The sequence below is a fragment of the Pholcus phalangioides genome, unplaced genomic scaffold (assembly GCF_987345545.1).
Source record: "Pholcus phalangioides strain wild (caught in Gottingen) unplaced genomic scaffold, Ppha-v1.0 ptg000042l_1, whole genome shotgun sequence".
NCBI lineage: Eukaryota > Metazoa > Arthropoda > Arachnida > Araneae > Pholcidae > Pholcus > Pholcus phalangioides.
In genome coordinates, this window is record NW_028301628.1 from 10,593,695 (window position 1) to 10,619,911 (window position 26,217).

The 26,217-nt window shown below is 37.0% G+C and overlaps 1 protein-coding gene across 1 annotated transcript in view; it reads right to left on the reverse strand.

The window, feature by feature from the left end:
- The window catches only part of LOC149064466 (uncharacterized), a 50,542-nt gene extending 34,746 nt beyond the window's left edge, over positions 1 to 15,796 (reverse strand). The window contains exon 1 of the mRNA XM_089255123.1: positions 15,444 to 15,796. Within this exon, the coding sequence (XP_089111249.1) occupies positions 15,444 to 15,545 (102 nt within the window). The 5' untranslated portion in view covers positions 15,546 to 15,796. The remainder of the gene's footprint in view (positions 1 to 15,443) is intronic.
- Positions 15,797 to 26,217: the final 10,421 nt, after the last annotated feature.

The following is a 26,217-nucleotide window of genomic DNA, read 5'->3' on the forward strand; positions in this document are numbered from 1 at the left end:
ATGTTTGGGTAGAGAGTTGCCACCTAGGCTAAGAACTTTTGCCTTTATGGGTAAGCCAACCGGGTTTCAACCTTGAGTCAAACAAAGATCGCCAGATCGTTGGAGATTCTTATTCATCCGTATAATAAAACTATTAAAAAAATTAGCTTAAGGGGATATCCTCCGGGCACTCTTCAGACGACCCTGATGAAAATTTCTAAACTTCTGGAGCAGTGTGTCCCAAGTGGGGCATGCCACAACACTTGGTGAAAACTTGCTAAAACAAATTCAAGGACATCTAACATGATGTGATAGCAGGTCGGGTCCCAAGCTGTACCAATTTTCGATGTGTGATGACACGACAATTTTCATATTTCATGTGTTTGCAACACATTGTATTATCTGATAATACACTGTTTATGCAACATAACGGCATCACTTCAATCTTGCCCCGGTGGATTGGACGGTTAGTTGAACACACACACGTGGTATTCGGGAGTACAGTCCCTTCATATTAGCCTTAATGCACAGTACTGGCAGGTATCGTCTTACCAAGTGATGCTGCAACTATGGATATAACTGTTGTGAAGGTCGCTCGTCTACTTTAGCAATACATCTATTATGGGAACAATTCCAAACAAGTCAAAAAGTTGTCTGGGAACCTGAGCATTGTCGATCAATGGTTACCACCGCTTCTGATGATCGGTATATTTCTGTAGTAGCTAAGGGGAATCGACGAGCTGTCTTCACAACTGTTCCATCCATGGTTGCAGCGTCACTCGGCAACACAATATCTGCCAGTTTTGTGCGCCGAAGGCTCCACATAATGGGACTGTATTCCCGAATAGCACATGCTTGTGATCCACTTTTTGTTTAATCAGGAGGGGCAAGATTACAGTGGTGTCGTTATGTTCCAAAAGCGTGCTTAACTTTTGGAAGCCAGTGTATCATACCGAGATCAAACACTTTCCGCGAAAAACTTTGAATCTTCATCTTCCCAACGAGTCATTGGACATTGTCCTCGGACGTGTTGCCTAGAAGTTATTTGAATTCAAAGTCTGATCTGTTTTCGCGGCGCTCAAAAATCATCCCGATTTATAATACGCATTAACAACAAAACTACTTGTATTCACGACCATGAGATCCATCATTACCTTCGTTATTCCAATTGGTTCTGCTGTACGAAATTCATAGAATGATGCTCAAACGGCGCTTTCGGTTGGAGCGCCATTGCGCCAAGTATTGTCATCCAACATAAACGCACACAAAAAAACCGCGCCCTGTCTACATCTACATACCAACCTTAATGCAGCAGTTATTTAAACTGTCCTAAGGGACGACTTTCAGCTGAGAAGAAGTTTTCCACATGGCTAATATGTCAGTCACACTAAGGATCTTCCCGATGGGAAACAATTTTTCCATCTGGAGAGCGAGACAGCATTTAAAATACTGTCCAAGAACTCTCCTTTGGCAAAGTTCTTCTTCGTGGTGTGGTCTTGAAAAAAGAAATATGTTGAGTACTATCTCAATGGTAAAAGCCTTTTCATATACCCAGTAGCGTAAAAAAAACCGTATTTTTTCTTTGTGTTTTATATTTCTATAAGTAGAACCATTTACAAGATCGAACAAGGGTAAGAGCAAAACTGAAAGGAAAAAGAATAACATGGATAAATTAATGGCTTAAAGAGATGGTCTGAACCCGGGACGAATTGCAAAAAAAAAACCCCTCCACTTAAATACGTTAAAAGCTGGTTCACGCTTACAGTTGAATGGAAGTTCTAAGAATTTTTTCGGCAAATTTTAAACCGAACACAGTTGAACCTTGATATAACGATACTCTGTGGACGAAGAAAAAAATATCATTGCAGAGAGATTATCAATGTATCGAGATGTAGCATTTATCATCAGTCACCATCAAATTTATGCTGTTGTTGGCATTTCTTCTGAATTGGAGTTGTCAGTACCACCATAAAATGCATTTATAAGCATTTATAAACGCAACAAAAAATTGTAGTTGATTACTAAAATTCAGTTAAACTGTTTCACATTTGAAGTGGGGACATGCATTGTATAATGTAAATTACATTGTCCAAGAATTCTTGGGGGGTTAAGCCTTTTTTCAAAGTTTATTCGGGAGGGGGCAGCCCTGAGCTACCCGAGACCTCAGGTTAGATGTCTATGTCATCATGGTGTAGATAACTTTTATCGATATACGCAGGGCCGTAACTAGCCATACCTATGCCATGTGCAGGAATTTGAATTTAGACCCCTTCTGGTCCATTTTTGGGCCCATTTAGGGCCATTCTGGACCCCCCCCCCTTCCAAGTGGGCTCTGTGCGGGTTCACCTGTTGCACCTTCCTAGTTACGGCCCTGGACAAACGTAAATTCACAATCTACATTGAGATAATCAAATTTGTGACTTAAATATAAAAACTCAAAAAAGTGAGAAACTGAACGTTACGAAAATAACAGGACAGTAGAACGATATTTCGCAAGAACGAAGAGAAGTGTCCCATAAAACGGGACGTATGGTCTGTGTATCAAAATTCATAGAGTTACAACTCATCGAAAATAATCTTGATTGTGGCACGGCTTGGAAAAAGGCTGGTCACTCCCGGTCTAACATTAGACTCTGGGCGATTCCTAACAAGATTTTAAAAAAATATTGTTGTAGAGGAGATTTATCGTAATATCGAGTACCGTTGTAGCGAGGTCTCTTTGTATAAGTCTAGAATCAAGAGTAAACTCTACAAAAATAAATTTTTGTTACTCATTTTTCTACTGCTGTCTCCTAGTGGGGATTTTTGTGTTAATTATTTATTCACTTCAGACGTTTCAGTCTTGGATTGCTTGACAAGGACGAGGTCATAAATGTCACTGATTTCTTTTTTCATTTAATGTCTTTCCTATAATATTACTCGACAACACGCCCTAGAAATATGACACCTCCGCTTAATCACGTACACGCGCCGCGCAATCACACGCTCCATTGAAACGCGTCCAAACGCATCAGTATGTCAAAGTAGCACTGTCTAAACAAACTAGTGCATGTTTCAGTTGAAATTTAATTTTTTTTAATGAAATTATTCTCAATTTGAGAATTTAGTAGAGCTTTGAACCTATGCCGACTTTTGATTGAAGTTTTTCCGAGACTTCTATTCAATCCAATACAGTGAGTTCTTAAGAATTCGCGCAGGCCTTCAGCCTCAAAAACTATGCCCTAGTACAGAGGGTGCACAACCTCCGGCCTCCGGGCCAAATGCGTCCCACCGAAGTGTTCCGTCCAGCCCGCGATAGCTATTCTGGTAGAAAAGTAACAGTAAGTTCTTGACCTAGGCTGATCATATCTTCTTGACGAAAATATGGGAAATCGTGGCTTATGCGGGACATCGCAAATCACAGCAAACAACATTGTCAAAAGCAATTAAATTCTCCAATTACAGCCAAAAAGAATTGCCTAAAGCACAAAAAGGTGCCAGTTACAGCCAACAAAATGTCAAAAGCAAGTAAAGTTATCAATTATAGTCGAAAAAATAACCTTTTTACAAGTTGACAATTATAGCAAAATAAATGTCGAAGGCGAGTAAAATTGTCATTTATAGCCAAAAACTTGTCAAAGGAAAGTGAAGTTGCCATTTATAGCCAAAAACAATCAAAATCAAGTAAAGTCACTAATTATAGCCAATCAAATTGTCAGAAGTTTCTGAACTTGCCACATATCTCTAAAATTGCTGAAAAAAACCATCCAATTTATCCAATATTAAATGAATAAATTGGATATTTTTTAAGCATCCAATGACGGGAATAGTGCAATCAAGTCACAATGTTTTGCAATGTAATTAACCAAAAAAAAAAACTGTGTGTATTGGACAAATATGCGACACGAATATATTTATAAGATTTTGCAATTAATTATGATAGATTCTAATTGGCCCTCGTGTGCAGAAAATGACCGTGGTGCGGCAAAAATGATCAAATAAATTGATGTGGATCAGGATGAAACTTGTAAGAAAAAAGAAAGTGATAATAATAATTCACAAAGAATTTGAACCAGCGAGAAGTCCGGACAAAATGATTCGTGGTGGCATGTCGAGGCAAGCAATTAGTTCGCGCTCTCCATGATTCGTCACACGCTACTCATCTCACCACTCGCATGGGGCATAGAGAGAGAGAGAGAGAGAGAGGGAAGAGATATAAATCAATTTGACAGAAATTTCTCACCCAGATACGCAAGGAATAGTAAACTCTAACAAGTCCTTGAAGGCTCTAGAGAGCGGGAAAACAAAACCCAATTGAATCAGATGTCGTTCAGAAACGCAAAGAAATATTTCTGAATGATTATTCCGATTCATTACAGCCATTGTCTTATCACGAAATCCCAAGCTCTTTTTTTTTAAAATCACTCCGAGAGAGCTCAAGCTTCTCCCTTTCATCTCTCTCTCCAGTAGTAGTTGTTGCAACACATAAATGGATCTACTCCAAAAAATGCTTTTTACCATCAATCTTTGGAGAGCGAGTCAAGTCTCTTCTATATCCAAAAAAACGTTAACGAGAGGAAGGACTACTTCCAGAAGAGCTTTTTGGAGGCAAGAAAAGAAATTGTGGAAAAGTATTCACGGAGCGTATAATGAGAGTTTTTAGACGATGGGAAAAGTGACTGCAAACGAGAGAGACGACGAGAGTCGCTAATCGGTTCTGTCTCCTCTCGCGATCTATTTATTATTGTAATAATAATATTTTTTTTTTATCATGAACCTGGGCGTACTTGAGAGGAAAAACAATTTTAGACACCATGTTACTCACTTTTAAAACTCTGAAGAGAAAGAGAGAGAGAGAGAGAAAACCATGAAGAAGAAGTAGCAGCAGCAGGTGAGCAACAGCAGTAAACTTCTAATTTGGTCCATGGGAGAGAGACAGACGCTGACTGAGGCAAGAGCATGTTGTTCGCAAATTAAATACGAGTCAAACAAAGAGAGGAAAAAAAAAAAAGATACATTGTTGGTGAAGGAAGGAAGTGGTTCGTTTCATCCTTGAACGAATGTTGCAGCAAATTGTTCTTGACAATGGGGTTATCTGGAACGAATTCGAGAACCTTGCCGCGTCATCTCCGTCTAGCCTTTCGTTACCATGTCTGAAAACATGAACGATGAGAGCAGAGTCTCTATACCTAAACAATCCTACCGTTAAAAAAAATCATTACGCTCTGTCCTAAGCCGCCTGATAGGATCCTATGTTGCGTCTTTTACCACCCATTTGGTCCGTTCCACTTCCAGCGCCTCCTAAGAAAGAGGAAACATCACCCACTTTGGGAAACACTGAGCTAGATATGACGTAATGTTTAGAAAAATACACGGTTAATGCTGACCGCGCGCACGTATGGTTTTTAGGGTGATGATATTTTTGATTTCCGGATGAAAATGAGGCTGGTCAACCATTGGAAGCTACTACGAGCGAAAACAAGTCTCATGATTGAGCGAGACTACTATTGTGGTCTTGCGCATACACGCGACTTGTTTTCCCTCGGACGACCAGCTTGATGCTACTTAGCTTGAGTTTAAACGGCAAAATTTTCGTAATTCATGGTCATCTTCAGAACTCCAACTATGTATGATTGCACAACAGATATTTCTGCAACCGTTGACTTGATAGAAACATATATATACTTTCGGTTACAAATATTCTTCAAATGAGTTGCAAAAAAAATCCGCTCAAAATATCTTGAAATTTCCAAGGGAGTCGTATACATTGATAATAATAATAATAATAAAGAAATTAACTTTTTATACAGTGTCAACGTGTGCTAAAAAGTTTTTATTATTGAAATTTAGACTTCGTTCTATTTTTATCTCCGTTTTTATACATTTAATATCGATATATCGAATATATAAAATCACTTTTGGTAACTTATCCTTGTACTAGCACGTTTTCATTGACTCAAAAGTTGCCAGTTTTTTAGGGAGTTTTTTGCCAGTTTTTTTAGGAGTATAAAGTTTTTTAGGGACTGTACTCAAGTAGAATGAACTCAACACCAATTCCATAAGGGTACAATCATTTTCAATAGTTGAATCAAGTGTATAATCTATGTGTATAATACATCCATTAAAATGAAAAACTAACGACAGAACACAGAAACAAAAAAAGGAGGCAGGGGGAAGAAAACAGAGTAATATCTATAAACACAATGGTCAATATCTATAACGGTCGATATCTATAAGTCATGATTTGCACAAATATTGATATTTATTGGTGAATCTGCTGTATGCAATGAAATTAGTGTGTAATAATAATTAGCAAAAGAAAAAAAGGGGAAAAATAATAACATTTTATTAGGACCGGAGGAATATAAATGTATCAATTAACGCAATTATATTTTATCTATATAGCTCAAACATTGTGTGTATATACGTGTATATATGCACTCACACATATCTACAGTCGAATCTCGTTATAACGAAAGCCAAGAGACCGGAAAAATCACTTCGTTACAATGAAATTTCGCTATAAAGGAATTCCATTGTTCCTATGTAAACTTATCTGGGGGATTAGAAAAGTGTTCGTTACAACGAAATTTTCACTATAACGGCATTCGTTAAAACGGGATTCGACTTATATACCGGGATTTCCAAAATGGCCTTCGATGCTGCTTGTAGTAAATAGGTAATTCTTGAGCCGTTTTTTTAACAAAGGAAGAGATGGACGTCGTTTGGGAGCTTGTTATAAAATTTCGGGATAAGTCAAATGGTTTTTCTTTACTGCTTTGTGTATCAGACAGGGGCGTAGCCAGAAATTTCGTTCGGGGGGGACCACTTTCATTTCGGGGGGGGGGGGAACCAAAGTGACAGAACAATGGATTTGGCCATCTTTTTCCCTTTTTTCGGTCATTTTCTCACATTTCGGGGGGGGGGCCAGACCCCCAAGTCCCCCCCCCCCTGGCTACGCCCTTGGTATCAGAGGAATTCGTAGAGTATTGCTGAACCTCGTTGAGGATCTCGATGAATTTAATGGAAGGCAAATCTGATTTTTTAAGAAGAATTATAGATTTTTAAAAGAACAAATATCTCTAAATGAAGAAAAAGTTAATGTAGGGGTGGTGTAATCGCTAGTAATAGATCTAATTATTCTCTTTTGTATTTGCGCAATAAGGTGAATCGTACTAATGTAATCACTGCCCCAGATAGCGAGGCCATACAATAAATGTGAATGAAAAAAACGAATAGTAAAATGATAGTATAGGAAAGAAAAGTTTACTTTGTCTTTGATGTGATAAAAGTTTTAGTGAATTAAATGAAATTTTCACTGAATATACTTCACATGTGATTTCCATTTTTAATTTTTGTCAATGTAGACACCGAGATATTTTATGGTGGCTGCTTGCACTAAAGGTGAGTAGGTATAGTGTGAGTTGGGTAGGTAGTTAGAGTTATGGAAAACGAAGCGGTAGTTAGAATCGGCACTGTCTTGCAGAGAGAAATTCATATATTTTGTTTTAGATATGTTAATTCGAAGGTCATTTACCAAAAACCATTCACGAACTCTAATTAAATCATGTGTAAGCGCTGTCCGTTGATGAATATAAAAGTACTGCAACATCGGCGAATGTGATTATTTTGCCATTTAAATTGAGGTTACAAAAGTCATTGATGAATATTGTGAAAATTAGAGGTCCCAAAGTGGTTCCCTGAGGAATGCCCCTTTTGGTTATCATTGGACTACTGACACTTTTCCCACATTTGACTATTTCAGTTATATTAGTAAAGTAAGAGAGTTGAAAAGATTATATGCCTTTCCTCTAATTGCCGCATGTGAAGAGTCTGCCAAGCAAAATGCTATGACTAATACTGTCAAAGCATTTGCGAATGTCGAGAAAAATTGCTATTGTTTTTTTAGATTTGTCCATGCTAACAACCATGTATTTACTAAATTCGAAAAGAGCAGTTTCTGTATTTCTATTGAGGAGGAAGCCGTGTTGATTATTTGAGAAAAATTGATTAGCGTTTAAGAATGAGAATAGTCTGTCCCTGATGACGGTCTCCAAGATTTTAGTAGCAGTGCTAAGAACCGCCACCCGTCTGTGATTATTTAAATCATTATTATCGCCTGTTTTATAGATAAGGGTTATTATTGCATTTTTGAGTGAGTCTGGAAAAAGTCCCATTTTTTAAGCAATTATTAATTTAGGGAGTTCAGAAAAAAGTCTGGAGAACTGGGACATATTTAACTCCATCACATATCACATATTTTATCCACCTGGGACATATTTAGAAACTTTGCATTCATTGAATCAGATTATTGATTTTTTTTTATCTCTACAGCATCGGTTGGAAAAAAATATATAGAATTACAGTTATTTTTTGCAAATATTGTCTGTAGTCAGAATGTTGAGTATTTGCGGCAACAATTGTTGAAATGGGAATTAAATCTATTGACAAGAGCTAAGGGGTCAAGGGTATCGCGGGGAGGATAATTTTTTATTTTTTTTATTTCTTAGAATAGAGTTGACAAGTTTCCAACGTTGTGCGTTATTTTGGCATTTGGAGAATTTTTCTCAATAGTCGTTTTTTTTTTTGCAGTTTTAATTTTTGATTTTATCGTTAATGTTATACTTTAATGCTATGCTTGCTGAAAGGTCGTAGGGGAATTTTTTAGTTTTAAAGTATAATTTATTTTTTTGTTTACAATTACAGAACTTTTAGAACTTTGAATTTAATTTACGTTTTGCAATTTGTGAACCACACCCTCAATAATTATAGACAAATGCTGAAAAGTTCAAAGTCAAATATCACCATTAATATTGTATTTGAAAATAGGCATTTTTTTGTAAAGAACTTCTCAGAGCCTCATTCGCATTTCACTAATCGAAAGTTTTAGTGCACAGGGTCTATCTACATAAAAAGTTCATTCTCCTGCTTTTTTATGTACACGACCCTTTAAGACAGGGTGCACAACCTTTTCAGTCCGCGGGACATATCTGTAATATTTCTGCCACTCGCGGGTCACAAAATGGGTTATATATGACCCGTACTTTACGGGACATTTCCGTAGGTTTGGCTGTTCTGACTTTTCTATAAAATATCCCTTTTTTCCGATTTTCAATGAATCTTACTTGAATTTATATTTTTCAACGAAATCAAGTATTGAGATTGATGATAATTACCCCCTCTAATCATCATAATTAATTTTTGTCATATAGTTCAGCAGCCCTATTTCCCACCATTGGGAATTTTCAAGCAATTTGATTATAGCTGGCAACTTTACTTATCTTTGACAATTTTTTTGACGATAATTAGCAACTTTACTTACTTCTCTGTACCAATTTCTTTGGCTATAATTACCAACTTGCCTTTTAAATTTATTGGCTATAATTGGCAACTTTGACAATTTTTTGGTGATAATTTGCAAAGAGTCGTATGGATCCTATATAGTTTACGGAATTTTCATGAAGGAAATATGGTCAGCCTTCCTACCATATTGCTTTCTACTACTGACACTTTTTATCGGAACACCTTTCGGGGCCGAATGAAACCTCTTCGCAGGTCGCATTATGCCCGCTGGTCAGAAATTGTGCACCTCTGCTTTAAGATGTTTTGAGTAACTGCACGTCATTTGAAAACTTTTTCTAATTAAAGGGGTATGTTTCTCTGAAGTCGACGGTCACAGAGATATCTGCTGTGCAAACAATTTGGGACAGCCGGCGTAACAATTATTATAATATTTACAGTGTTCGATGTGTGAAAATAAAAAAAAAATTCGAGTTTTCTAAAAATGTCGAGATCGAAGCCAAGCCTCAGCTGGGCTCACTCTAATCCATTGCTAACAGCCTTCTTATCCTTGAAGTGAACAGGTTCGGACAAGTTATTGATTAGTTTTCTTCTCCTTCAAGAAAAAGACGTCCTCAGAACGCGTATATAGCCTCGAGAGATGGACAACTTCCCAAACTGATATTGACAAAGATCCAATTACAAAGAAATTGAGTTATCGTTCTTCTAAAACTGTTGATGGCGTGAGCGTGTGAAGAGTCGCAATTTGGTGAGGACCTGGCCCTCTCTCAGTACCTCCATAGGGTGATAGCAAAAAAAAGAGAAGGATGACTAACTGCTTAAGGAAGGGTTCGGAGCCCCTGGATGAAATATCTGAGTTGGCCGAGCACTTAATTAAAAAAAAAACGGGCTGTCCTCAATTATTTTGCCTTAGATAAACTTAAGAAACCTGATTGAGAAATAACGCTTTGTCACGCGATTGATGTGAATAATAGAGATTGAAACGAAAATATCAATCAAACATGTTGATAGATGAAAAACTGACAAGATATGATTAGATATATTAATTTACGTGGTAGGCTAAAAAAAAAGCTTGATTCTCAGGCCCGTTATCTGCTGAATGGTCGACGTCGGCGTCTGTTCGATCGTCGATATTTTCATTTAAATACGGTATTCAATTATTTTAATATATCACAGTATATCACAATATTTCCTAGAATAAACGCCTTAGAGCATTAGAAAAGAATTTACTTATATTACATGAAATTGAAGAAATTGCTGCATCAGGGAAGGCCCGTAAGGTGCACATTTTAACGAGAAAATTCAATTTTTATGTAAACACAATTTCTTGTATTTTGCGAACAAATATTTGTAGAAATTGATTTCCGAATGATCTGAACGATCTCTGAATATTTTAAATGCAATTGATTAAAAATGAAAATTATTATTCGATGATGTTCACGGTCAATTTTTTTGGAGATTGTGCTTCTATTTAAATACAAAATCAAATGACATCCACTCCGGATAGGTCCACGAAATACCTCAAATATTAATTGTATATTAAAATACACATATATTATAATCACAAGTATTATGTAAAACTGCTGAGCAGGAGTAATCAACTTTCCTGAAGTCTCTTCGACTTGTTACTCGAAAACACTACACATGTATATATATCCACGCGCATCTGAGCTCCAAGCTCATCCAAGCTTTGATGCTCACGAGATTTTTATGGCCAACGCAATTGAACCAGCTCAAATTAACATAATTACATACTCATAAACATAAATTACGTATACACTGTTTGTGTAGTATATTATGTGGTATATTGAGTTTTCTGCGATACAACGCTACCTGTGAGTGAAATTTTGAATAATTAATAATAATATATTAATATAATTATTATTATAAAAAATATAGTGTAATATAATTATACTATATTTTTAATATTAATTACATTATTATTAAAATACAGTTATAATAATTAATATTATAACTATATTTTTGGTAACAATAAAAACATAGCAATCGATATTATGGCAAATAAAATTTACACAATGTGTAGCATAAAAAAAACTGTAAGGCTTCATATTGCATGACCGGTTTGCATCTCTTTCGTTTATGCCGATCCGCGATACTGTTCACTTAATCATACCCGCTATGGTTTAAAAGAAGCAACATCAACAGATGCTTGTGTTAACTGGATAAAGCCGGGTAAAATATCCATCCACTCTTTAGCCCTTCATCATGATTATATTTCGTGACGAATGAATGAATGAATCTATTTCCTTCCTTTTAACATTTATGTCAGAGGAAAGCTTTTTATAAGAATAATGATCAAAAACAAAACCCGCGCAAAAAGAGCGGAACCGGGTAACGGCAAAGAGATCGGTGACATGATGATGCTCTCTTACCTCGTTCGCTTCAATTAATTTTGGCATAAGATGCAGAAAACGGGGCCGTTTCCAAGTTATTTTTCTTTCCCCCGCTCAAGCTAAAGACGTTTCAGTAAGAAACATTAAGAGATAATGTTGAGCTGATCATGAACTTGCGTCACTAAAAAAATGCAATGAACTTATAAATTCAATTTATGAAAATAAAATATACTTTTTAGAAAGCCATAGAACCAAATGATCTTGTAAAAATTCGTCTGATATTTTACAGGCTACGGAACAACATTCCTTCTATATCAAGGAAAGATAATTTTCCGGACATCAAGTACAGCTGAACTCGCAGAAAAGTCATCTGGTCTCAACCAGGAATCGAACCCAGGACCTCTTGCAATCGAACTTTCAACTTAAAAATTGTTTTACCAGAAGTAAATATTGATATTCTTATTAAATTATTAATATTATTAAATATAGAAATTTTTACATAAAAGAAATTAATTTTTGGAAAAAAGTTACGAAATTTAACTTTTTCTATTTTTTCCCTAAGGTCCTACAGTCACAATTACAAGAAGTTTGACCTTGTAATTTCATCACCGTACGATAAAAGTTGACTGAGATATTTATTTTCGAAGCTTGTGACTTTTCCGATTGTTTTCGGTACTTGGTATCAATCAGTTTAATTTTCATGGAGGTGTCGGTCATCGTTTTCCTTGGAACGAAGGGGGGTAGTTGTTATAGAGAGCGTAGACCGCAGAAGTCATTGTCTACGTACGAATTTATTGGCCGGCGAAATGGCCGAGGTTTGGCCAAAGTCCGATTTGCAGAAGTGACTCGAGCTTTGGCCGGCCAATTCGTGAAGTGGCTGGAGCTCCCCGGCCAGTGTTCATGTGCTGATCTAAAACAGTCCGGTAGGAGCCACATCCATTTTTTTTTCATCGTCAACGTGTAATGATGTATATTATCTGTATTGAATTAGATTCTTTTGACGAGAAAAAAAAAGTGAAATTCGATGGTTGGGGGGGGGGGGGGGGGGACTGTTTGTATAATAATATAAACACACACTTTTTTTGTCAAATTTTGGAAAAAGGATGTTCACTGCTTCGTGACTACGGTATGATTTGTATCTTTCCCGAATCAATATAAAGATATTCACTATAGTGAGAGCTTTCGTCACTCCCTACGGTCGCGGCCCTATGGGGCTCTTAACCCATCTCGCCTCCTTCGCAGTTAGTAGACGACCCTCTAAACTCCCAACTGGTAGTTCGATAGTAGAATTCTTTAAAAAAACAACACAAAAGAATTGATATTAAAATGTGATTCGAGGAGGAAAACTGTTTATATAATAATATTAGCACATACTTTTTCCGTCAAATTTTGAAAAATATGCTATGGAAGCGTGATAATTAATAATATAAGAGAGGAAAAAGTTTAAGGACTATAAAACTTTATACTTCATTTAAGACATCGATATTCCAATTTCTGTGATCGTTTGGATTGCCATAGCTGAAGTGACCATAATTATCACGAAAACATATGGTAGCTTGACGATGACCCAGAATCATGCTCCTTTTTTTCTGACTTTCGGCAGGGATCACCAGCTACTTCGCGAACTGGCAGTCCAGAGCCCGAAATTCGGACATTGGCCTGGTCAATTTTCAACGAAATTTGTCAGTTTGAAAATTAGCCGGCTACTTCGGGGTTTGGCAGCAACATAGTCATTCCCACATGCTAGAATCAGAATAGTTATTGGTGGACTTAAGATGATGATGACAACAACCAAACACTGCGTGGGCTTTTACGCTTTTCCTTAATAAGACAAGAAAAAAAAAGAGCAGCAATAAATAATTAGAAACTTCGTGATCTCTTCACGACAAGACCTCCTCATAGTATCATGACTAAACAGCGAATGATTTCCGCAAGGCAAAAAAAAACCGCAAGACCATATATATATATAAAAATAAAAAAACCCCGTACGTTAAGTGTTGCAATTAAAAAATTTATGCGTGAAACATTTTGTTTCGCCAGCTGGATGGATCATCATCATCATCATTGCATCCAGAAAACCACACCCACGAACCGTATTTTATAATATATTTTTTTAGATTCACAACACCATCATCATCATCGCACGGTGGTTCGTCTCATCTTCAACGTAATAAGGATAAGCCAAAATAAAATAATAATAATAATACACACACCCCGAATCTGACCACAGCGGGCGAATGAGTCTTTTCCATTGCTTTTACACAACTGAACTTTCTTATGATTATTTTATTATTATTTCTTTTCTTTTTTTTATGGCTCGAATTACGGCTCGCGTCACCAAAGAAATGGAGGAAAGAGTGAAAACCGCTGGGTTTTTATATTATGGATCCGAGTAAATACATTACCATCTCGTTTACCATGTAACGTGCCGCGCGTGTATTTACTTTTTTTATTATTATTTTAAGAGCACCAAAAGCCACCCAAGTTGTGTACTTGGCCTTTCTCCTATAAGTTCTTCTTTATTTAAGATGTGATGCTCGAAGAAAAGTTCCGCTTTTCTCTTCCTAAATCTAATTACGAAGCCCTTCTCCAAGGCTGAATTAAATGTTATTTTTATTGTTATTAATATTTGCCTCACTTAACTTCTTTGCTATTATATAATGAGACTCTCTTTAGAACAATTAAAATATTTTTCTTGTTATGAGCTATCGGGTGGCTGTCTTTTGGGGGTGTGTATGTGTATACCGTGGTAATTTTCTTAAGTACATTATTTGATGAATCTGTCGCTGTCAGGATTGGTACTTTTTTTTAAATGATGGAAGTGAGTGGATGTAGATCGAAACATAATTTTGAAGAGTTCTAATACTTTTTAACTTTATTAACCAAATGCAACCAATAAGCTTATCAGTGGAATTTGCTAGGTTGTAACCAATAAGGTTATTGATTGCTTTTTCAAGTTTGATAATAGATTTTTTTAAAACTTTTATAGTGCAATCCGGGCGTTTATTATACGAGAAAAATCCACAATATTTTGATAATCTTTCACTGCAAATGATGATATTTGATGATTCTTTGGTCCACTAACAAAAAGTTCAGAAATGGACTGAGAAAAAGTGAATGAAGAACATATTTGTATAATGACAAACGTTTTTACTGAAAAGTTATAAAGACAAGAAGGGAAAAATATTACCAAAGATTATTAAAAGTCAAACATTATTAACTGAGAAATCAAACTTTGAAATATTTGGAGGAAAGAAATCGGCATTAGGCCATGTTTAAAACATGTGAAGTGACAGATAATAACTCAAAACTCGAATAAGCTGTAATTCACTAACTATTGGATCATCAAACAGTAATCAATGAAAATATATGTTTAAAAATTTAATCCATTTCTACTGTAATATATCTATTACATCAATACCAGTATTATTATGGAATTTCAAAAATTATTTCCAAAGAAAAATTATTTTTGAACTTTTTAAATGAAAATTCTGTTTACAATTTTAAATAAAAATTGTTTTCATAATTCTGAACAAAAACTATCTTTATGATTTCACACAATGAAAATTTTTTCCATGATTTAAATAAAAATTCTTTTACAATTAAAAACAAAATTAGCTTTTTATAATTTTAAGTAAAAATTCTTTTTTTGTGCAATATATATATTTTAAATATGTTTTTTAGAAAAAGATTTACAAGAAAACTTTTCAATTTCTTTTAATTTTTATAAATACGATCAATTTAAATTTCAGTTTTCGCGTAAAAAATGCTGAAAATAATTTCTATATCAAATAAGAAAACTAAATGATAATAACAATAATTTTTAATTACCTTTCTGGCATCGTTGTCTTTCCCATTAGCGATTTTGTAACACTGAGAAAACACGAGCAAAGCGTATGATAATGATAATGCATGGACTCTCCAGCAGCACATGTCTCTCCTGTATTCCTTGGAAATTTATTTTATAATTTTTTTTCTGTATAAAAATTCGATTATTCGATTAATTAGTTAATTAATAATTTTTGTGCCGCGCTCGCGAGATATTTTCATGGCGACGAGAATATCTCCACTGTATATGATGAAGTTAAATAATAATGTATCCCAATTAAATTTCATTCGTACGTTTCCAGTGCTGGTTCTCCTCTAGCGAAAGATCTTATTTATAATAATCACCACCACCCACTACGAAGCGACCTGTTCCGTGTATTCATCCCTACGCAAAGGGGAAAAATATTCATCTCGGAAGGAAGAAAATCCCTAAATCCCTATTTTTTCCCCCTCTTCATCTATTTCTCTTTCCTTGTGGTTTGACTATTACATTCGGATAATAGAGTGAGAAATTTTATATATTATGAAGTTTCTTTGTTTTGTTGTTTTTTCAAATAAAATGTGTGATATACAATTCACATCTGCTTTTCTCTTGAAAATATGTCAAAGGAAAAGACCTTGTGAAGTTTTGGAAGAAAGTGTAATTTAGAACTCAGCGACGGTTTTATGATTTTGTCTCCCTTTTCACACTTGAGTATAATTTTCTTGACCACTCTTTATTGAAATTTGCCGTCGGCTATAACCCGCTCAGCGCTCCCTATTTCCTCTCAATAAAGACGCCCTTAAGGGTATGCGACAGGTGCGATCGCACCGGGCCCCGCATTTACTGTAACAATAATTTCTTTCATAAATTCTGAAAATCTGCATTTTCCTCTAGAAAGAAATAATTCTGGAATTATTTCCGTCATAAATTTTGAATTCCCACCATATATGGATTTTTTTTTTTGATAAATTCTGAATGTTCATCAATTCTGTAATTTTTAAAGATTTTATAAGTTCTGGAATTCTGAAACCATTTTTTACATTTATTCTGAACTTTCATCATTTCTTAAACTATTTTTTTCATTTATGATAAATTTTTATCAATTTTAAGAGTATTTCTTTCATTTATTATGATTTTCATCACAATTCTGGATATTTTTCTTTTATTCGGGATTTTCACGAATTCTGAAATTATTTCTTTATTCCGAAATTTTTTGATTTTTATTTTATAAGAATTTTTCATTTTTAATAATTCACAGAAGAAAAAAATTGGGGCTTAGGAGACCCTGCTATAATTTCGCATCGAGCCCCGCGGCTAGCAAGGGTGGCTCTGCCTCTCAATATGCCTTGGTCTTCAAGTCACACATTTGGTAGCTCAGATGTGCTTGCACACTCCGTCCCTTCCATGCTTTTACACACACACGCACACACATACACGCACACTCTCTCTCTCTCTCTCTCTCTCTCTCTCTCGGTCATTCACTCACTTACCTAATTACTTACTCTCTATGCCACTCGTATGCTTTGGTCACTACTACACTTACGCACTATTTAGATCGGTTTACTTCAACGTTTTTACAGTTGCAGACTGGTGAAAGTAGACGAACAATTTCGTGATCCTTCGAAAATGGTAGAAATAATTGGCAGACCAGCAAAAAATAAAAACAACACTATGAGAAACAGCAAATAACAAAAATAGTTTGAACAGCGGCAAAAAAATTGAATGGGAGGAAACAATGCGCGGACCAGCAATAAATAAATGGGAGCAATAATTCGTAGACCTGTGAGTAGACAGAATACAACGATTTTTTTCAGCAAGAAATTACATCAAATGGTAGTAAAAAATTTCAAAAATCCTAATTAATTGGGGGAGGAGCATTTTCAGACCGACAAAAACTTATCATGCCGAAAAAACAAATAGGAGCAATAATTTGCTTACCGGCAAGAAATAAATAAATAAGAGAGCGTAGAAGTAAATAAATAATAGAAATAAATAAATAATTCGTAGACCTGTGTGAGTAGACAGAATACAACAAATGTTTAACAAAATTTCATCAAATTTTATTTAAAAATTTCCAATTTATGGGTTTTTGGAAAAATACCTATTGCAGAGAAAGTTTTCTTCTGTTTTCACTGATCTGCTGTGGATCGATTTATTGATTTCCATGGAAAAGAGGAACCGCAAAAAACCTTGTCAGAAAGGAAGATTCGTAAACATATTCGAGGAGATATATTGTTATCTCCAAGGAAACTATTTTTCCCCCCCTTCACGCCAACTCATTTCAATCAGTTTTCGGAAACATAGAGGTCGAGAAAATCACAAGAGAAGGTAATACAAAAACGCGCTATCAAAAGCTCGTAAGAGTCTCGTTGTTACTTACAAATTCTGATTTGAAAAGACATCAAATTGCATCATGTCTGAAGATATTGGCACTCAAACTGCCGGCTGTGGTGGTGGTGTTGTTGAAGAACCGTCCGCAATAGTTTACCCGGTGATCGAACCCGATCGGATAACCCAACCGGATAATCGGCCGAAATCGCCTGGCAAAGACTGCTGCTACCGCGTGGTGACTCCTCCGACGATGCCACCGCCGCCGTCATCCTTCGACAAGCCGTTCGCGGACCACCTGATATGCAACTACGGCAATCCGGTGTTCACCTGCGACAACAGCGTCGTGGAGGCCTACAGGAACCGCCGGGACCTGCCGGACGCCAGCTACTGGCACCAGGGCTACCCTTATAAGCGATCGCACCTGCTTTTCCGCACGACCAATTCCGAATACGGCAGGTTGCCACCGACTGCCGAGACGATGCCGGTGACTTACCACCCGCTTTCGAGCAAGTACATGGATCATCTCGCGGCCTGCGGGATGTACAGGAACAGGTCGCTCAACACTGCCATTAACAGGAGATGAGTTTCGTGCTAAGATAGCGGCTTCGCTGTTGTTAAAACTGGGTTTGACGATCTTGTATAGACCAGAGTTTTCATTTTAATGTTTCGTTGTGGTTCTTTGATCGTGCTCATGATATAATCAAACTTGAGAGAAATTTGCTTGGGGTAATATATGATATCTATTCGCAAGATGAAGATTATAGTTATTAAATTTCACGAAATCTCATAAACTGTATATTTCATGCATGAGTATAATCATTAATTATTGCTATATGATTGACTGCATTTAATATTTCTATCATTTATCAGAAATTCGTAGCGTTCTATTGAATTTTAAATCCATAATATATTATTGCAGGGGGGTGCACAACCTTCTGCCCGCGAACCCAATGCGGCCCTCAAGTGGGTTACGTCCAGTCTACGAAATGTGTTCTGGTAGAAGAGAATCAATACACGTAACACCATAAATACCTAGGATGACCATATTTCTTTCATAAAAATACGGGAAATCGGATCAATACGTGATATCACCAACTATAGCGAAAAAATTATCTCAGGCGATTAAAAATAAGAATTAAAGCTAAAAAAAATGTCAAAAGCAAGTAAAAATGCCAATTACAGCCAAAAAGATTGTCAAAGGTGAGTAAACTGACCAATTACAGCCAAAACATTTTTCAAAAGCGAGTGAAGTTGCCAATCAAGGGCAAAAAAATTGTCGAAAACAAAAGTAAAGTGTGGCTACCACAGCTAAAAAAAAATTATGTAAGGCATGTAAAGTCAATTAAAGCCAAACAATTGTCAAAGGCAAGTAAAATTGTAAATCACAGCCAAGAAAATTCTCAAAGGCAAGTAAAGTAGCTAAAATGCAAAAATTGCTGATAAATCGGCAACGGCGAAAATAGAGGGCTTAGGGTCGGAATAGGGGTCACAATCGGTAAAAATGCATTTAACTAAAATGCATGTTTGACAAATATATGTGAGATGGATATATTTATATGATTATAATTAGGTATGTTAAACCCACATTTCTCATAGTTTATGTCATGAAATTAACGTTTATTCTTGTTATCAAAAATTCTAGTGAGCCTTAGTGAAAATAAGGTGGGGAGGAAAACATGGAAAAAAGTTGGTACGGCCAAAATAACGGGAATGCTGGGTAAAACACAGGTCGTCATATGCCCTCCGCTATGTGTACAAGTTCACGACCCGCTAAAGGCAGAAATACCACATATCTGGCCCGCGGTCTGAAAAAGTTGTGCACCCCTGTCTCGTTGAATGACTCCTTTCCCGGGAGCGCGGTAGCCCAGGTCGATAAGATACTCGCCTAAAGTACCAAAGGATGTTTAGAGGTGTCGCGAGTTCAATAGGTTCTTACCCGTTTCATCCTTGTAAGAAACTTTCCTGACACAGCTTGGTACAACAGAAACGGTGACATGACCACAGAAAAAGATTGCTATCGCAGAGAGTCCCCCATCGAGGGGTTAGTGCACCAACCTCTCGATGAGTATAAAAAACAAGCCTGCCGTTCGCAATCGGCAATAAATTGTAGGTCCCGGTCTAAAACTAGCCCTCATGTGCAGAAAATGACCGTGGTGCGACAAAAATGGTCAATGACTCCTTTCCCGGTGGTTTCTAATCTTCGGAAGCCCGCGTTTGTGAGCGGAGGGCCCCGAGAAAATCAATGGGAAAATATGAAATGGCGAACCTCTCATGGCCCGATTTGACTGATGTCGGGGAATGGCGAATGCTATCATAGCAGGCCTTTTTAACATGCTCACTGGTGGACTTTTTGACCCACGTGACCAGAAGTTTTTAATGTTCTTGTCACTTGTTCAGTTACGAGACCGTTTCTTGGAACCCAAAAAACAGATATTTCTACGATATAGATATTTTTATTATTGCAGTTTGAAACCTATGCACTAGAACTAGAGAATTTCGATTTGTTTTTATTAGAGCAAGGACCAAATATTTCCTGTTTTAGCCTTTTTCCTGTCGTTTATTATGACTTCGGAAACATAACACAGGCATTAGAAAGTACGTACCTTATTCACATCTCAAGCTCTATGAGAAAAAAAAAGGGGGAGGGGAGGAATCACACGCAGGGCCGTCTCGAGGCCATCGTGGGCTCCCCGGGCCAAGTGATTCTTCTGAGACCTACCTGGCGATTTCTCGTAAATTTCAACCAAATATTATTTTTGCGAGGCCCCCTTCTCCTCTTCAGGCCCATGCGTTCAGTCGGCACTGGAGTCACGACGAACTACACCCTCCTTTTTAGATGTGCTCTGATTTTTAATATGACAGAAAAGAGTACATATGTTCTTTACATTTTCTTCCCAAATTCCTCCCAGGTTATTGAATATGACATTTCTTAATCATAACCAAGCCCGATTGTTGATTACCTACAAAAAATCCTAAAAAATGACCATAAAAATGGCCTGGAAACTGGAAAAAATGTCCAAAAAATTACAAAAAAAAAAGCTTTGAAATCTTAATGCATGCAGCATCATATGGATCAAAATCATTTAACGTGAACTTGAAGATTTCAAAGTTTTCCCTGTAGTACATTCAAGTATTTTTCATGTTCCCAATCAAACCCTTTTAAATTAAAAAAAAAAAGTGTTCAAACTCAATAGGATCAAAGTTCTATAGCTTAGTTTTTTACTATTTTCATGATCATCCAATATATTTACGATTTTTTAACCTTAATTTATTCTCAAAAAAATTCAAAAAGTGAAAAAAACATCCCTAAAATGCCAAAGAATTCCCTAAAACTTGGAAAAATATCTTCAAAGGGGGAAAAAAATGAGGAAAAATTCAAAAAATGCGGGGGCATACAAATGATGTTAAATATGGGTGCACAACCTCCGGCCCGCGGAAGGTGATTTGATAAACCATCGATATATATATACACACAATATATATAAACAATATTTTATAGCTGATCTATTATGTCTTCAAAATTTTGCGTACGGTTAGCGCTGTATCACAGAAAACTCGATACATCGCATAAAATAATGCGTAATGAATACGTAATTTATGTTTATTGTGATTTGTGTTGCATATACAACATTTCAATTTGCGCACTCAAGCTAGAAAGGGTGCTCATATTGAAATGTGGTAGTCTTTATGTACCGCAAATCGTGATAAACGTTAATTATGCTCTAGTTGTTTCGAAGACGATGTTTCAATTCCCCGCTCCAAGTCAAGCGAATTGAACATATAGCGTATTTCAAATGTCGCCATCTTTTGCTGAATTTCAAAACTGGAAGCTGATTAGTTGTTATTATTGCCGACAGATGGCAGAAAGAATTTAAAAATCAAAAGTCATAAATTATTGTAAATTTTGGAACCACTCGCGTAAGTAGTGATACTAAATATTCAGGGATGTAATTTAGGTGTATCAAATCAACTTTTACAGTCCCAGTGTGCTTTAAAAAAAAACAATTAGAAAATTGTTGCCCTATTCTTCTTACGGGTCATATTAGTCAGCATCGAGGGGTTTCGTATTTGTTGACTTTTGATGACGGGGTTGGAGGGGTGTTGAAGGTTGCTTACGTCATCAACCACCCTTTTTTGAAGATATGAAATATTCTAAGCTGCTGACGAAATTTTGCTGACGGGGGGGGGGGGTCAAAAATGGCTAAAAATCTGCTGACGTAATACTTGAATGGGCCCCAAATTGTGACTCCAGTTTAAACCATGTCGGTGAATACGGCCCTGAGAGGCTTTGATGAATGAATTGATGGGAAATTTGGGAAATCGTTTTTTTTTTTTCAGCATACGTGAGAGATATCTGGCAATTCCCTCGGCGAAGTGATTTTTCTACGGTGCCCCCCTTCCCGTTCCCAGCTGGCCAGAAATACATAATACCCAATTTAAATACTTACTGCCAAAGATTTGACCGGTCGTTTTCACGAGCCAACTTCTGGCCTGCATTAATATATGATAATGCCCTCTCTCCCTACTTCAGTATACGGCTTTAGCTGTTAGTGAGAAAACAATGGTATTCTCAAAATGAATGTTTCAGCTTTTTTTTCGGACTGACCAAGGAAGAAGAAAATCACGAATACTCTGGCTGGGCCGTGATTAGAATAGCATTTGCCGCGCTTGGAGGGAAATAGCGTTCTTTTGTTGTACTCGGCGGTGAGTGGTGAAAGCGTGTGAAGATATGTGGAAAAAATAACAAACACACGCCAATGAAGAGATGTGTGTTTCAGAGACAGAAAAAAAAAAGTAATAATTCCAGAATTCTGATAAGGAGGGCAAAACAGCGATTTTTCTAATACGTAGGAGGAAGCTTGAAATGACATCAGAAAGAAGGACCTGTATCCTTCTTCTGGTGACCCTATCGGAGACCCATGTGGCCATGCATTCCATAACTCTCCTACAAGAGGGAAACTTCCTCTTCACTGAACTGTAGCCCATGGTAGGCGCGGATACAGGGTGATGTGTCAGGTGCGTAGATATTGTAGGGGTTCGTCCCAGACTTATTTTTCACATTGAATTCAGACAGGTTTAAAGAAATCGATCTTATTTATAAAATTTTTATTTAATAAATTTAGTTTCGATTCAATTTGATAGTAGAAAGGGTCTGAATTTTGGACGAGGGTTGATGAAGACCCTGGAAAAGACGGCAGGCGAACTGATATAGGTTGAAGAAACTGCAGTTCCGCTGAAATACCGTTTGACCGTAAGAGAGGTAACTCACATAGAGTTAGTTCTCTCTATTGCGTAAGCACAAAAAGACAAAAAAAAAAAAACAATTGCAACATCTAATTCACTTACTGTTACAAGAAGATGGCGCCACGAACACCATAGAATATTGGTAGGTGATTATTACAGATATGGTTACCAACCGTCCTCCTTTTTGGTGTTTGGAGCGTTCTCTTGTCCTCCTTCTTATGTTTCTAGAATCCTTTTTTTTCCGGGGAATTAAAAAAAAAATCTAAATCATATATCTCTTCATTGGTAGGAGTGTTTGTGCGTCTTTTTTCTCACACAGTTTTATACACTTTAACCAACGCCCTCGAAATTCCCAGACTAATCCAAGGTGCCTTCAAGCAGGGCAGATGCTATTCTAACCATGGCTCAACTTGTCCCAGGATAACGAAAAAGACAGTCGGAAAACAGCTCCGGAAGAAGAAAACCGGAATCGCCATTTCGAGAATACTACTGTTTGCTTATCGACAGCAGATGCCGTGTACTGAAGTGTGGGGTGCAGTGCCGTCTTAACGCATGGGCCCACCCGGGAGCCTCAAGAGAAGAGGGGGGGGGGGGGTAACAAAAATGAGATCTGGTTGAAATTTTCTAGAATTTACAAGGTAGGGCCTCAGAAGAATCGTTGGCCCGAGGCCCCACGATGCTCTTAAGACGACCCTGGTGGGGGGTAACTTATTCCCCATACAGAAAATAGGATACAAACAACACTCAATGCTGATTCAAGCAATTGCGATCGGCGATTGTGCCTACTTTTGGAATTTTTTTGATGACAGTTGCTTGATGTCCAGTATTTTACGTTTATGGTATTTTTTTCTCCATGAATTATGGTCATCAGATCATTTGAACATTTTTTGTTGTGAAACTGTTTATTTTCGTGTTATCTGATATTTGCATGAGCCCTTTATTTCCACCCTTCGGCAATTTTAGTAAATTGCATTTAAAGCAATAGAGCATTTATAGAGCAAAAAATAGTAATATTCCTTATTTAATATAGCAATTTCTTGCATTCTCTTCGATGATGTATGGTGAACCTTAGTATGAAGGTATAGTTTTATTCGAGCCCATAGGTATAACTAATATCAATTGCAACGGGTAAATAATTTTACCAAAACTGCCCGCGGACCACCTCTGGTGCACGGATCATAGGTTGAGAAACGCCGTTTTAGTGCCTATAATATCCGGGCTCTATTCATAACTATTAAAACGAGCAAACACAGAAATATTAAAATTTTACCGGTAAAATATTTAAAGTTAAAAACACGTTTTTAATCGTTTTCATTTAAGGTGAATTCCTATTATGCCGAAAAGGAAATGTTTCTTTCCATTTATCAACATTTTTAAACATAAGCAACATCACTGATCGAATCCATTATCCTAGACCAGCGGTTCTCGACCGGTGCTCCGCGGAGCCCTTGGGGCTCCTTGTGCACTCTAGGGGCTCCGCGGCCGCTCGAGGAAAATTAAAAAAAATATATTTTTAATAGTAAAAAGAAATCGGTAACTTTGATGAATAATTAAAAAGTTGGCCTACGGGGCTCCGCCATAGAATTTTTTTTACTTAAAAGGGCTCCGCGAGTCAAAAAAAGGTTGAGAACCGCTGTCCTAGACTGCAATTCGAGCTGGGGATTAAACATAATCACCGATAAATGTGAAAAACAAATTTATTTAACTTATAAAAAATGCTTGGTAACTATGCATATAATAACCGGATTTATTAAATCCCCAGCACATATATAACGGTTCTATTTCAGTCGGGGAAAAATATTAAGCTTTGGGTTTCTTTTTTCGGCAGAAACGTGGCGCCATCTGTTGCGTGAATTTGGGACAATGTCATCCAGGGTGCGTGCAGGCGCTCTTTCTCAATTTTCCATTATTTCTCGTAATTTCCAATTTTTCAACATTTCTCTATAATTATAGAAAAAATATACTTTTGTGCTGGAAAATTTTCTCAATACCGATCGATCTAATGGCAGGTTGGATATTTTTACCCTTTTGATCCATAGCGATCTCCGTATCGAGTTGGAATGGACATCGGGAAAAAACGGTACCTTACGATTACAAGAAGGTTCCTGTAAAAATTCGGCTTCTCACAAATACCCATAAGCTCGTGTTTACGGGGGACTCTATAAAGTACGAACCATCAAGTACACAATGGAGTACCAAAAAACCTCAGGACCGAAAAGGGTCAATGGAGTACTGGTACAAATTTTCTTGCTCCAGTTTGTCATCGGTACCGCTGTTCACAATCACTAAGTTCGTTCAGAGGGGGGAAGGGGAGTGCCTCCCACACCACCCCTAAACCAAAAATTGTAGATTTTTTTCCTCGAACATTTTTTGTGAAAAAAATTAAAATTATCGAAAGAAAATTCCTCTTAAAAGATATTTTATTAATTTTTCTGTTTACTCAATAATACTTTTGAAGGTTGGCAACTTGAAATTTCTCTGTGCTCCCCCCCTCAAAGGTAGAGCCTGCGTACGGCCCTACAAAGAGGCCGCTGTACTCTGCCACCGGACTTATCTCGATAACGGGATCTCTTCCAGCCAGCTTCGTGGCGGAGTCTGGAACAAAGTATGCCCACCTAGCGTTGCGTCTGATTTTTCAGTGCTGTCATCTATATTTCAAATTGTGAGTGAAGTGCAATGAATATTTGTACCGTTGTAGGCCTACTGCTGTCTTTGGCGAGACTTGACGGAGAAATGGCATTGCATTTTCTCCTGGAAGTTAGGAACTACAAAAGGGGGTTATCACAGCAGCCTACGGGGTTGTGAATAAGATAATCGTGGTAAACTCCTGGACGGCCAAGATGCACCACAGTAATAGCGTTTCTAAATGGAATTCTATGCAACTCGCATGACCATGAAATAAACCATTACTATTGACCGTACATGCACCTTCTACACATTCCTCTACAGAATTTCCAACGAATCGGTACCTGCAGGAAATTGTGTTCTAAGTTTATATGCGGCCTTAAAACGTATTTACGTTGTCAGTTATCCTTTCAGGTACGGTTTCTGGCGGGGGTTACCAATTCTCAATCTGCCATATATCCTTGCGGTACTGGGATAATCGGAGAGGCTCGGATGAAAATCAAGCGGAAAGGAGCCGTGAATGGTGGCTAAAGGTATGCCCCGCCCTAGGCTGGGATCTTCACGGTCCCTTCTATTGTGAATTTATAGCGTGAA